General features: G+C 38.9%; 1 protein-coding gene across 3 annotated transcripts in view; it reads left to right on the top strand.

Moving 5' to 3' along the window:
• The window catches only part of SGMS2 (sphingomyelin synthase 2), a 35,038-nt gene that overhangs the window by 8,342 nt on the left and 11,818 nt on the right, over positions 1–14,878 (top strand). For all 3 annotated transcript variants that reach the window (XM_015861357.2, XM_032444593.1, XM_015861356.2), the window contains exons 2-4: positions 12,279–12,938; positions 13,684–13,801; positions 14,291–14,444. In XM_015861357.2, the coding sequence (XP_015716843.1) occupies positions 12,484–12,938; positions 13,684–13,801; positions 14,291–14,444 (727 nt within the window). In that variant the 5' untranslated portion in view covers positions 12,279–12,483. The remainder of the gene's footprint in view (positions 1–12,278; positions 12,939–13,683; positions 13,802–14,290; positions 14,445–14,878) is intronic.

Raw genomic sequence — 14,878 nt, 5'->3', positions numbered from 1 at the left:
GAAATGGACTCAAATTGCACCTGGGTAAGTTTAGGTTGGACGTCAGGGAAAACTTCTTTACAGAAAGGGCTGTTAAGCACTGGAATGGGCTCCCCAAGGTGGTGGTTTAGTCACCATCCCTGGATGTGTTTAAAAACCGTTTGGATGCTGTGCTCAGGGACATGATTTAGAAGAGGGGTGTTAAAAATTAGGGTAGTATGGTTAGTTTGTGTTGGACTTGATGATCTTAAGGTCTTTTCCAACCTTAGAAATTCTATGATTCTGTGATTTTTAGATGCATCCTTTTTTTCCCTTTATTTCAGTGTTGAGAGAAATTAACAACAACTTCAGAGCAGTTTGTACTTCTAGTAACCAATTTACTACAGGTGTGTATTGAAGCTATTAATGTCTAAGAGTGCCACGTGTAGCTGAGGAGTTTACATGTTACTTTTAGTTCCTGTGTTTTAGGACACTGGCAAAATTCCTACCTGTTCTCTTACAGATTAGTATTATGAAAATAAGGATGCTGTGTTTGAGTTTTGTTTTTTTTTCTGTTTTTCCAGAAATGTTAACTTTCATGATGAAATTCAGTGTTGAGAGGAAGGGCTGTGCCACTCTATTTGGCTATGAAGCAAGGTACATTAACAACATTGGTTCTTCTAATGTGCTCTAATAGCAAATCTAGGCATGGACAGGAAGAGAGCTTACTGATGTGTGCTTCTGTATCCTGCGTTTGCAGGCGTTTCTTCTAAAATTCATCATCTGAGCAGTGTTTACCAAATAATTGAATGCTTCACATGCTGTGATACTAAATGAAATGCACCCTCAGCCGAGGACAGCTCTTTCAGTGGTAACCATGGTTGTTAGCTTCAGCTGTGCAGTTCCTAAAATATGACTAATTTATCCTTATGTGTGCAAGTAGACATAGTAATGATGACTAGTCATATCTCTTTAGTGTGGAACTGGTCAGTGTAAAGTAAAGATAAAATAACATCTGCAGTAGAAGCCCAAGCAACTTGCATTGACTTCTAAAAGTTAGAAAGATAAATGAGATGCACCTTGGCTAACCAGCCACAGGGCAAGGCAGTGTGCATGTCAAATGCCAAAGCTAAACTAGTTGAAGAAGTTTTCATCTCTATTGACAGTTTAACATTGTTAGAATGAGAAGTGTAATTTTTCATTGGTACATAAAGTTGCTTTAAAAAAATTATTTGACAGATCATAGTCAGCTTTTTGCTTTCCAATGTATGCTGCATTTTAGTCACTACATCATCAGAGGAAGATAAGTAGCTGTCTGACTTGGTTTCACTCTGCAGGATAAATGCTTCTACAATTCTTCAATTTTGTTTTTTGTTTGTTTTTGTTTTCAAATAGGGCTTAGTTTATTTTAAACTTTGTCTTAAGCATCTTTGATTTTGGACTCTTTGATTCTCTTCCAGTCACATGGCACTGACCAGTCAAACGAAGTGAAGTTGGGACATAGACAGGAGATTTTGAGGGTGAGGGTTGAGGGCATGTGGTGGAGAGAGGACACGCTCTGCTCTGCCTTGTTGTGTTAAGGACAAACTCTAAAACATTTTTTTCCTTAGCCACAACTTTTTGAAGCATGTGTGCATTTCTTATTGTCTCTCTGTCCTGTAATGTAATCAGTGTTTAGCACTACAAGCCTTCCTACAACATGCTTAAAGCAGTGCAGTTCATTAAAAATTGGACTGTTTAATATGCAAAGAAAGTTGTTGCTTATGGAGGCCTGTATTTTGTAAATATTAGGACATTAGCAAGAGAAATGCTGTAATTAGAGTTCACAGAATTTGCTCAAATAGCTACATCTTGATTAATCTTTAACATCATTATGAAAATGCATAATGCCATTTTAATGAGTTTTATTACTCAGCAAATGTTAGAGTACCATTACGCAGCTTGTAGTTTGGTCACTTGTTGCTAAAAACAAAACATACAGAAAGTCTATTTATGTATCTGTAGCAATATTCTGTAGTGTTTTCAGTTAGAAGCTCAAATGTTGAGGCGTGGTGAAAACCCGAGTTCTTGCTGGAGGATATCTCAAAATGTGTGCATAAAGTATGTGCTGTTCTGGTGTCTGAACACGCTCAGATTGTACAGTGAATTCTGACCGTGAGCCCTTGGGGTGACTGCCTTGATTGATTCCTTGTGGAATAAGGGCTCGGTTTGTGTGAACGTGGTGCTTGTGCTTCTGTCTCATAAGAAAACAAGTGAATAGGTCTTGATTTTATCTGAACCAGTTTCATAAATCTTACTGACAGACATGGGAAAGCTTTGAGATGCAGAGAGCTTTCTCTGAATAGTTCTGTTTCAGAGTAGGGCAGTCAGTTACTCAGTTTGAACTGTTTCATTGTTGAAGATGGTATGGCTTTCTTGAGCATGTGCTTTAGTATAACCAAGGAATGTAGGATGAAATGCTGGTTGTTTTGGAAGCTGTCTTTGCCTCTAAAGATGAGGCACTTCTATGCTTATGATCAGCATATCTAAGTCTACTTCAAAAATTAAGGCTGCTCACAATGTGCATTGTTCTGAAGGGAAGGAAATCAGTTTTTCTCAGTGGCTAGATGTGATTTTTCAGGCTTGAATATTAACACTGGTTGTGTCCTTTAGTGTTCTTTGTCTTGAATGGGATGCTGAAAGATGGGAATTCACCTGGGCAGTTTTAAGAAGGGATAGTCCATCTGCTGTAGAACATAACTGCTGATTTCTGGAGGACTTAAATACAAAAGTCTTTGTGTGTTGTGCCAGTACAGCAGTTTGCATTCCTTGTGATATGAAGATGTTTTCAGATGGCTTCTTTGAAGTTTTTTGAGCGTGTGCACGCTATTAAAAGAGCTTCTAGTTATTCTTAAAGGCATCCAACAGAAAAAGTTTTCTGACTTGAAAGTCAAAACACCAGGAAGAAATAAAAATAGATTGATGACTCTGGGCCTTTGAATAAACTTAATTCCATTAATTAAAAAAAAACAAATCCCAAAGTCTTACCCATAAGTAATTTGTGATCAACTGTCTTTATATGGAAATAGAAATGTATTTCATGCAATTCAAAGTTAATGTTGGCCTGAGGCACGAATTCAAGTTGCATGGCCCAGGCATCCTGAAGGAACTCACTTCAGTTATTATTGTTGCTTTGAGGGAGCAACGTAATCTAGGGTGGAATTTATTAGTAATGCAGCATCAGTTCTGCTTCTAGTTAAGTAAAAGATGCCCTTGTGGATGACAGCTTGTATGACGAGTCCTGAAGAATCTCATGCTTGTATCTTGTCTTGATAAAAGCAATTTTAAGAGCTCACATGAGCTGTGATTAGTGTAGAATGCTTTAGGCTGTTTTCTTAGGCTACTCCAGTTGCTGCTGGTGTATTAAAACAGATCTGAGATATAAGGGTAGCAGTTTAATGTGCATGGGTCTCTTCCTAATTTGCATTAGAGCTTTTGTTTCATTTGCAATACCATAGTTGCCAACATGAAGATATTTTGTCCATCGTGCACTGTAGTAGATAATGGGAGCACTGAAGATGAAATTGAAAATCTGGCAACAACTTCAAATGGTGACTGTCAGTTCAAGTTGGCTCAGCCCAAGCCTGTAAGAAACTCCCTTCGTGCCCTTTGCCATCTTGTAGAATCAATCACTCAGGTTGGAAAAGACTTTAAAGATCATTGAATCCAACCATGACCTAACAATACTACTTTAACTAACAACCCTTTGCTAAATCATGTCCGTACACTCTGTGGAATAGGTGTGAATTCTGAAGGTTGTGTTGGCTCCTTGGTGCCTGGGTGCGCAGGTCTAACTTTGGGCAAGCTGTTATCCTATGTAAGGAGAGTAATGAAGAGCAGAAGCATGCAATGGCTTTGGCTGAAAAATGACCACTCAACAGCACTCTCTAGAGCAACTGATTTCAGTAGAGGCTTGTTTCTGCAAGCCCTTTTAAAGGCTCCTGCCTTGTAAGGCACACACCAATACAAGAGGTCTGGATTGATCTAGTGCTTTGTTCACAGGATATTCTGAAATAGAAGCCATTACAGTGTCTAGCCTTTAGTTCTTCTCTAGACAGTAATTCTCTCTTATTATGCTGATTTGTCCTGAGGTGATAAGGTTGGTCCCAAGCTAGTACTTGAACTGTCCTTGCTGATGAATGGGAATCTTCTGCCATAACTGGGGATTTTGTGGAAGACTCATGCAGGAGCACACTAGAAATACCAATATATTCATATTTCACATGTTTCTTCCTTCCTGAGAAGACATAAGTTGGTAGCCCAGAATAATAATTGTTTTTTTTTCCCATACACTTATCTCGCTCAAGTTCTGCTTTCTCTTTAAGTGATTCAATTAGATCAGTTTGAACACTTAGCTGTTCCTCTTGTGGCTGATTATGCAGGTGAGATTCAGCACTAATTTCCTGTATGCCATGGTTACTTAGCATGCCTGTGCAATGTTGCTTGTCTTGATGAGTCTGTGAGTCTGGATATGACCCACAGTTTTGTCAGCTGCAGACCTGCATGCTGTGCTGTGGGTGGCTTTTTTGGACTGGGGGGAGGGAGTGAGGGGAGAGCTGTTTACAGCTAACCATTGTTGTGTTGTAGTTGCTGTGTCTGTCCTGGTGTGGAGTAGAATGCTTTAGAACGCTTTTTTGAATCACCCCATCCCCCTTCACCCTGCTATTTTTCTTTGGCTGGACATGGCAGTATTTATTGTGGTCAGTAAGATGAATATCAAAAGCAGACTTGAGTTCCAGCTTGTTTTCTACTATAGAAATAATATTTTGGCTCACAGCTTAGTAATGATAGTTGTGTTACTGGCGGAGTCTTTAAACAACAACAAAAAGGAAAATGAACAGCATACAGTTGTATATGCAGTGCAACCAATGCAAGCTCGACTTAGCAGATGTTTTGGCAACTTGTATTTACATCTCGCATCCGTACCTTTTTAGTGTGCTTGCTCATTTACTTTCCTTGGTAAAAGCTTTGGTGATAAGGAAGAGATTCCTTTGAGTGTAACAGGTTGGTAATGAAGTAGAAGTGGCTACCTGAGGTGCAGGATGGATTGTTTGTTTGAAAAAGACTCAGCGTAGATTAACTTTGTTTCCATTACCCCACACTTTACCTACTGGTTGGATAAGATCAATGTGACCTGATGATTATGTTATTAATAGTTTAATTTTTAGCCCTTTTGCCATGGTCTTTGTCCATGAGTGATACAAATATTACAAAGGAATTGCCTGGTCACCTACATAGGAGAATCCAATGGTGGCTTTCTCAGGGGCAATGCAGAAGACTGGTACTCAGCTGTTTTCTTGCAGGAGCAAGGTTAAGATGTGGTGGATTTAGTAAATGGTAATTCAAGCATAAGCATCATTGACTTGTTTTTTTAATTGTTTCTAACGGCTTTAAGCAGTAACCTTCTCAGTCTTTCTACGTATACAGTAAACTGAAGTATGGAATACAAGCCTCAAGAGTAGCTAGACACAGATTTCATTACTGCAGTGATATTCAGTGCTGGCTTATGAAATGCCAGATAGAAAAAGCTCCTTATCAAAGGCTGCAGTTTAGCAGGGAATAACAGGGAGAAGCTTGTGTTATTCTGGAGGTGTCTAATCACTTAGGCAAATAATAGCTCTGGGAGACGCAATAAAAACATGTTAGTAGTATTCTCAGCACCTGTTCCTCCCACTGTTAGGTGCCTCAAATGGAAATAGCAAACTGGTACAAGGTTTCAGAAAGCATTTCAGTGATGCCTGCATTACTTCCTCCTGCTGGCCCCACCGTTAGCATCCACTAGAAATTGTATGTAACAATGCTATCCGGTGTTGTGGGGAGATGCCATGACAGCCAGAGGAACAGACAGTTCTAAGGAAATGCGTGTTCTGTTCATGAATCTGTGGGGGGAAAAAAAAACAACAAAATGAAGAAGGAAGCGTTGAAGTGCATAATACTTAAGTGTTGTATTCCATGACTAACTCAATACTAAAAGGAAATAATTTTTTTTCTTGTCAGCATAATGTGGAAAGTATTTTCTTCTATTAATAGAAAATCTTGAGCTAATGGAACAGTTGAACGAGTTTGAGGAAGACCATGGGATTGCATTGGAAATCTGGGATCACAATGACTTTATTTAAACTGCACAGTGTTTAAACTTGATGAGTAGCATTTTGCTGGGTGGGGAGGCAGTTACATATAGGAACCTTGATATAATTACAGTTATGACAAACTGAAAAATAACTGTCAAGATCCTGTGCTGGTGTGCTGATCTCCATGAACATCTGTGTGTATTGATCATGGCATTCATTATTCAGTAGCCTGAACATATCTGGCTTTATTTCTGAAAGGTCATGGCAAGAAAAGCTGTGAACAAAAAAATCAGAACATGTGATGGTGGGGAAACCAACATTTGATGTGTCAACTGTGGTGCCTCAGCCTATGAGCAAACAGCTTGAAAAAGAGCTGTGACTTCCCTTCTCAGTTCTACAGGGGGTGTTGGTCGAAGTGCTGGAGCCTCAGGCTGTCAATGGCAGGTGAGGTGGTGGCAAGATGAGAAGTTGGGGGAGGAGACCGAAATGGGGAGCAGGTCATGTTTCATCAGCAGTTTCAGGCAGTCTGTGTGTTTACTGTCAGTGACAGGGGATATTTTGCGTACGTCATCCTTTCAGCTCATGCTTGTGAAGTTTTCTGCGCAGCTGGGTCAGCGCTGATCAAGCTGAAAGCTATTTAAGATTTGGGAGGGGGAGAGGTGTTCAGACTACTTGGTGACTCCCTCCTGATCTGTTTGACAGCGTGTGGTCTGGTAGAGTATCATTGGTGTGGGGTTAGACATCAGTCAGGATGCATGCTCAGGATAGCCTCAGGGTAGGGAAGGAAAATCAAAGGAGAGAGAATGTATTTGAAAAGGGTGTTTTTCATTGCTTGAGTCTTTGAACACACGAGTGCTGCTCCAGTGCAGAGATCTGTGGCTTGTTATGTGGGGCGTGAAACTAATGTGATGTTTTTGTAATGTGGAACTTGTGGTAGAGAGATAATCAGTTCTCAATGTGCCTTGTGCAAGCGACTGAGTTAACATCTCAAGCACTCAACAAGATAAGAAGATGTTGCCATCGACTGCAGGAGCATCAGTGAGAGATTGAGGTGTTGTGGTTACCAGATGAGGGACAATTAGCACCTTTCTGGGGCTAACTCAGGGAGGGAAGAGCACAAGAGTAGCTCCCCATTCCCCTGTTCTGGAAGATCCTAGAATGACAAACAAAACATGTGCAGCCTGGAAGGTCCCAGAGCATGTAGGAATCAGCCTGTAAAAGGCACAAACAGAAGGAGCTGTGTGCCTCACCACCGGAGGACACAGACCTCTGTTTGGCTTTGTTTCTGGGTAGCATCGTTTAGAATTGCCATCTTACTTGTTTCTGGACATAAATTCTCTTATTTAGCAGTCGTTGCTATGCTTCTGTTTGGGAGTAACATGGGGGGGGGGGGGAAGGATGGGGGAACTTAACAGGTGTTATGATTAATAATTGCCTAAATACTTCTAGGATGTGTCACCAATAAATCTACTGGAAATGTGTGGCATCCTTTCTAACTGCCTGCTGACCAATAAGCTGTACCGGAGTTGCCAAAGCACACATGAGTCAGTGCTATTCCTCACCTCTGTGCTGATGGTGGTGACTAACCTCCCTGTGTGACTTTCATTGTGAGGCACAACCTTTGCCCTCTGGAACTGGGTGGAGGATTTTAGAGAACATCGAAGCATTGCTGCCTCCTGTGCTGCTCCCTGCTGATAATCTGCACGGCTTTCCCTTGATCTATAGAGGGTGTGGGTTGTCAGGGGTGCTGCTAAGCTGCTTAACAAGTCTCTTACCCTGTTGTTTTGAGAAGTGTCTTTGGATAGTGATTTCTGATCTATGTCTGGAAGCTACAGCAAAACAAAAATGATTAGCACAGTAAAGACTCAGACAGCAAACTACGTGTGTGAAAGCCTGATCCTCAGTTGCCTTTTGGCACCTTTCTAAGTTATTTTTGCCTGGTAAGACTGGCTGGCAGTACTATAAACACTGTTTATAGAATGTTTATTGTATTATTTTTTTTTTCAATGTGTACAACCCCAGTGTTTCTTTGCAATGTTATAAAATATGCTATAATTAGTATTCTTTTTTGCCTCTACTCAAAGACAGGTGATTGGGAGCTTAAGTAACATTTCAGCTTAGTAAATTTAATGTCTGTAAGTGCTTATTAAGGAGCTTGATCAGTGGAAATGATCTTTTGGAGTCTGGGGACCAAATAGGTGAAGACTTTGAAGACAACTTGAAATGATAAAGGCAAACAGGAGGAGCTCCAAGATAATATACAGGTGGATGTTGGGTTCCTTGAAATACGTAGTTCACTTCTGCAATTACTACTACTTTTGCAATATTGCTGGTTGAAAAGCTCTGTTCCTTGTTGAAGGTAGATGTCCAGGTTTAGAAAATATTGAATTGGCTTAAAAAAAACCCCTTGTTCCTAAAACCTGGGTGTATCTGTTGTAGGAATTTTGTTTATACCTCGAGGTAACTTGACTGGCTTTATGCAAGTCTTTGTCATGATTTCTGCCCCAGATCCCTTCCCACACCCATGAACACTCAATACTTTAGAGTAGTTTTTTAACTCCTGTTTTTCTTCTTTCCAAGCCCTGAATATTTGCCAGCAAATCATGTCTGAGCATTGCTGCCCAATACTGAAGAAATCTAAAGCCCATTCCTAACAGTTTGTGGGCACCTTCTATCACTTGATATAAAGGCATTGCAGGTTTCACAAAAGTATGTAAATGTAAGGGCAACACAGAAGCTCCACGCCTTGTGAACTGTAGGGGCATAAATAAGGATCTGTTTGTGTTGGTTTTGGTTTTCTTCTTTGGCTTTCTGTCTTTGGCTGAGAAGCTTCCGTGCATTTGAAGAATTGCTTTCACAGCCTGAAGGAGAGGATGATTATTCTTACATCTATCACTTCTCTGGGTAGTCAGCTTGGCAGCAAGGAAGTACAAGCTTCAGACAAGGCTAGTGCTTTTGTTTTGTTGGTTTTTTTTTTAATTGATAAAATAAACGTTATTTGAAAATACAAGGGAAATAGATTGAAAATCCCTGTAAGGGAAAGAAAGCCTTCAAGTTCCTGCTGATAAATGATGTGGTATGTAGAAATTTTATTCTAAGCTCACAGTATGCTTTCAGCTTGAAATAATTTTGATGAGACATCAGAAATGGTAGATCAATATGCCTTGCAATCCTCTACAAGTACCAGAAAGGAACACTGCTTTGTCCTCTAAGCTATAGGTATATCAGCTTTTAATAAGTTAATATAAAAACCTGAATGTCACTCTCCTTCTATGTTGCTAGGTTATTGTTTGTTCATTCAGATTTTCTTTGGCCTTTAAGACTGAATTGTTTACAGTTCTGAAGCATACAACATCTGGACATCTCTGCTACTGGATCACTTATAAACTAAAATCTTCTGAAAGTTCTTAATATTTGCATTGGAGTAAAGATGCATACATTACAAAAAGAGTTCAGATTTTGAAGTGTCTATGAGCCCATGAATGGAGCAGTATCCAAACTCTTGACTCTTAGTCTTGATTATGATGCTGTTCTGTGAAAGTCCATGAACATAAAAATTGGGGCTCTTGTCCATCCACTGCATTATTAAGAGAAGGCTTCTTTTCATTTCAGTGTGTTCTCATTGAAGTATGATTATTCAGGAATAGAAAAAGCAGTTTGGGAGAAGAAAAAGCCAGTGGTACATTTTATGGAATGGAATTAGGTGCTTTCTAAGGCCACGGGTATTTTACAATGGATTTTGAAGAAACTCTTGAGCTTTGCATCTCTCTAAATCTTTTTACTTCTGATTGGAGGTGAAAAATCTCATTTGGTGGAGAAATGGGAAACAAAACATCCTCTGCACAGCATTGTGTAGAATCAAGTGCAAGGTAGAGCAAGCTCCTAAGTGGGAGAAAAGATGAGAATAAACCACAAGTGTGACATAAATAGAAATGTTTTTATCAGCATCATCTTTTCTAGTGTAATGTTGATTTCAGTGTCAGATGACAAGAGTGCTAAGAGTGTTTTCAAAAACACGAAGACCAACAGAAAATGGGGTGGATTGTAGTCTATAGTATTGTTCCTTGAGTCTCATTGCATACCGTAGCATCATGCTTAGCTGCTTCCAGTGCTGAAAGCTGCTTCAAGAAGTTAAACTTGAAAGAGGATACAAATCAGAACCTTTACTTGTTTGACAATGGGTTTGAGATATTTTGAGGTTGCCTTTATCTTCCCTATCAGTTAAGTGGAACAGATGGTTCTTTGTAAAAATTCCTCAGGCCTATTTCAAAATGCATGTAATTCACTAGCAAAGATTATTTGAGTAATAGTCAAGAGAGGAAGCAGAATGGTATTGCAAGTGTGTGTGTTGTAGCTCAGCCCTTGCTTCTGTGTGAGAACTTCTTGAACGTCCCACTACCATTTCTGTCAGAGAATCTTGGTGCACCACAAGCATTAGGAGAAATTGCAAGACAAGTTGAATGATAAGCATCTGAGTGCTACATGCTTGTGCAGCTGTGGGAAGAGCAGGGAGTACTGTGTGACTACAGCGTACAGCTGGGCACAGAGTAGCCAGTGGAGATGCCGCTTGACTCTTTCCATAGTGTACTAAGGAGGTGCCTTGAAATAACTGTTTTCTTATTTGATTCAGGAAGTGCTTTCATTGCTAAGAACTTGGTAATTTAGCTGTTAAGCTGACTTCCTCTGTTGTGGGATAACTTCTTGCATGAAGCTGTGAAGCTAGTTTTTTAGTTCTGTAACTTTTCATTCCCTTTTTGGCACGCAGAATTTGAGATGTATGTTCTTTAATTGATCTTCAGTGATCAAAAGGAATGTGACTTTGTGCAGAGTGGTTTGTTTGCAGTGATTTAGTGATCTTTGAAACAGTTAGGAGATAGAGGTTAAATGTTAGGAAACCAAAAGGGTGACTTCTCACTGATGAAGCACCCGTAAGTGATGTTTCATTTATGGATGTTTTTACATTAAAACTCTTGACAGGAAAACCTGGAACTGTGTGGCTTCATTTGTTAAAAAGCTTTGCTTTTGTATTTTGAGGGTTAAAATTGCTGTGTTGGTGTGTGTGGGGAGAATATACTTCTTCCCATGTTTGTTGTATGTCTTTGGGTTAGTACAATTAATAGGAATGTGTGATCATGTTTTCAGGTTGTGAGCATACAGTACTGCTGGGAAACATACATTTTTTTGAGTATCAGGAAGCAACAGTCAGCTTGTAGGATTTCTTAAATGAAGAGGCTTAAGCTGTTCCTCTTCTGTCTATAGAATACATTTTTCTATTAATGCAGCGTACTTCTTTTATTTGTAAGAACAGTGAGAGCCTGGGAGAATCCTGAGCTCTGCTTATTGAGATAAGAGTACATGGGTTTTATGCTTCTTCTGAAGCAGAGGAAAACAATTTTTCTCTTCTTCCCTTATCCATTCTATGGGAACTTGAGGCAAATCATTGTTTAGACTGAGGTGCTTACAGAAGTCCTGAACTGTGGATCAGAATGTTCCCATGTATACATCACAGTATTTTTACTTAGCGAAATTCCAGAACTGAACTGAAATAATTCCTGTTGGGACGGAGCGTATAAAAGCTCATTTTCTGTTGCAGATTTTTCAGGTGTTAGCCATCAGAACTGGAGCACCATTTCAAAGCTATTTAATTAAAGGGTAGTTATGTAGGAGGTGAGCATAAAAAAGCCTGCTATATAGCAGCTTAGCTTGACGTAGGCTTTGCTTTTGAAATCAAATCATGTTAAAATGGAGAAAACAGACTGATAAACTTGAAATAAGCATTGAGTAGGCTGTTTTTTTTTTTTCCCTTGACTACTCCAACTGGGCTTTCTATTTTCATTGCAACTAATAAACACTGATTAATGTGAGCAGACAATACTTTGCTTGATCCAAATAGACGTGCAGTGAGTGAATTTTGTAGATAATTGATCAAATATGGCAGTGCGCTTCTGTTTTCTTTCTCACCATCAGAACTAAGATTTACTGATCTATAAGGGTAAGCCAAGGTGTAATATAGAGTGAATCTATAATCAAACATGAGGAATTTTTGTACAAAATGCTTTTGAGTAATAAAATTAAATATTACAATATTATAACATTCCATTTGCAATAGGCAAATATATATAAAAACATTTTTAAGGTTTGTTCACCATCATGTTCATTGTTCTGAAGGTTCTCAATAAGTTTGCTTTGTTTTTTTGTTTTTTTTTGCAGGTAGTAGAACTATAGGGGAAAAAGGACTTGTCTCCACAACTTGCTTTACACTATCTTTTGGCACAATGGACACTTTTTAAGAGTTTCGCCGGTAATCAAAACTCATCCAGGAACACGAACGTTGGACTTCAAGGAGCAAGAGACTTTAAGGAGCTCCTCGGAATCAATTGCTTATAAAAACCTGGTTTAACCCTACAGCTTGGGAATGAATACTATCGAGACCGCAAAACTTGAAGACCATATGGAGGGTCAAAACAATGACACTGCTAATGGATACACGCGACCTACTCTCTCAGTCAGTGAGGAGAACAAAAATGGCAGTAACAAACCAAAAAGCTTGTCCAACGGCTTGCGAAAAACGGCAAAGAAATATCCTGATTACATCCAGATTGCTATGCCTGCTGAATCTAGGAACAAATTTCCTCTGGAATGGTGGAAAACTGGCATTGCCTTTGTCTATGCTCTCTTCAACTTGATTTTAACAACTGTCATGATCACTGTGGTCCATGAGAGAGTACCTCCAAAAGAGCGGAGCCCTCCCTTACCTGACAAATTTTTTGATTATATTGATCGTGTGACATGGGCTTTTTCTGTATCAGAAATAAATGGGATGATACTAGTTGGATTGTGGATATTCCAGTGGTTATTTCTTAGATATAAGTAAGTAGCTGTTTCCATCTTCTGTATACTTCCAAAACATTGGTTTCTCTCATTTGATTTGGGTAGAAGAAATCTATGGCAGAATCTGTAGCAATACTTCAAAATACAGTTGGCAGAAAAATGACAAAGGGATGACTTAATTAGAAAATATTTCAGTGTTCATGCTTGATACAGAGACATGGATGTCTCCTGTTTGTTTGTAGTGTTTTAAGATTGGAATTTGACACTTACATATACTTATTTACTTTGGAATTGAGTTTTCTAGACTGTGATTATTGAAACGATGTTATGTAAACAGAGAAAATCATGGTGATAGTTTTTGAATCTGAGGAGAAAGCTGTTATTTCCTACAGATAACCTGGAAGCTTTTTCCGTTGTTGCTTAAGCTATGGATATTATAAACATATATTTAACTATAAAATATGGGATGAAAAAAGAGGGTCACTGAGTCAAAGAAAATGGTACCTGATAGCATACCTAAGTAAGTTAGATAGGTATAAGTAGGACCCCTGTGGCATTTGTTGTATCTGAATATAACAAAAATCAAGACAGAAACTGAAGAAGACTTCTTAGTATTTGATATTTAGAGAACTGTGTGGCAAGGAGCAGGAGATAGAGCTGCTCTGTAATTCTAGTGACTTAACTAATAAAGCTATAGCGTTGTAACTGTTACACAATATGTATATGTGTGTACATATGTGTGTGACCTTTGAATTTAATCTTTTTTTTCCCCCTTTGCTTTCAGATCAATTGTGGGACGCAGGTTTTTTTTTATAATAGGGACTTTGTATCTGTACCGCTGCATTACTATGTATGTTACCACCTTACCTGTACCTGGAATGCATTTTCAGTGTGCGCCAAAGGTAGGAGCCTTTACCTATTAATTCTTATCTTAATCTTTACCTGAGTCCTTATGGCTCAGTAGAGCAAATGCTAAAGCAAATATGTTAATTCCTTGGTGTAGGGTCTCATCAGTCTTGAGGTATAGCATCATGCCTGTTCAGTTTTATTATTTCCAACTGAAGTAACTTTTCAGAGTTATCCTAAGGTTGCTAGGTGATACTGAGTTGCTTAACTTTTGTATAATTGCAGTCAGTTCTATAAGAACAAAAACAAAATAAAAACCAAACCTGATCTAAATCTGAATAAGTACTGAGGTAGTTACTTCATAAGTAATTCTAAACTTAGTAAATTGAAAATTGTTTGAGAGTGGAGGGTGGAACTGGGAAATGGGGAGGAATGAAGATATGTATGTCACTTTCTTCCTAACTCCTCATATGGTTGGGGAAGGTGTTTATTCAGGGTACTTACTGTATCATAACTTTTCTTGTATTCTTTTTCTGGTGGTCTAGTTGAATGGAGATTCTCAGGCAAAGGTGCAGAGGATCCTGCGACTGATATCTGGTGGTGGTCTGTCCATAACTGGATCTCACATCTTGTGTGGAGACTTCCTGTTCAGTGGTCACACTGTAGTACTAACACTGATCTACCTGTTCATCAAAGAGTGTAAGTTGTGGTGTATTTAAATACACTCTTGTTGTTTGCATCTGTTGTGCTAAAAAGCACATGATGAAAGAGCATGTGAAACTGCTGCCTTCTGGAAGTTGCCAGCCAACTGTACACAGACTGTACATTTACACGTGTGAAACAAAACTGTGACTTTGCAGAGTAAAAATGGAACACAAGTGTAATAGAGCAGTGTGGGCTTTAAGGGCTTAATGTAACTAAGACATTTGACTTCTAACATTATAAAAAGGGAATTTTAAATAAATTTTTTTTTTGAAGCATTTCATTGTTCATTGATAGGTTATTCAAATTTTGGCTCAAAACACTGAAGTGAAATATGCAAGGTAACCTTACTGAAGGCTGGCTGCTATGCCATAGGTTTGAAGGGATTTTTGTAGCTTGATTTCATAGTCACTGCAGATTTGTACTGCATC

The sequence above is a fragment of the Coturnix japonica genome, chromosome 4 (genome assembly GCF_001577835.2).
Source record: "Coturnix japonica isolate 7356 chromosome 4, Coturnix japonica 2.1, whole genome shotgun sequence".
NCBI lineage: Eukaryota > Metazoa > Chordata > Aves > Galliformes > Phasianidae > Coturnix > Coturnix japonica.
Note: the sequence above shows the minus strand (reverse complement) of the source record. Positions and strands in the feature narration are given on the sequence as shown.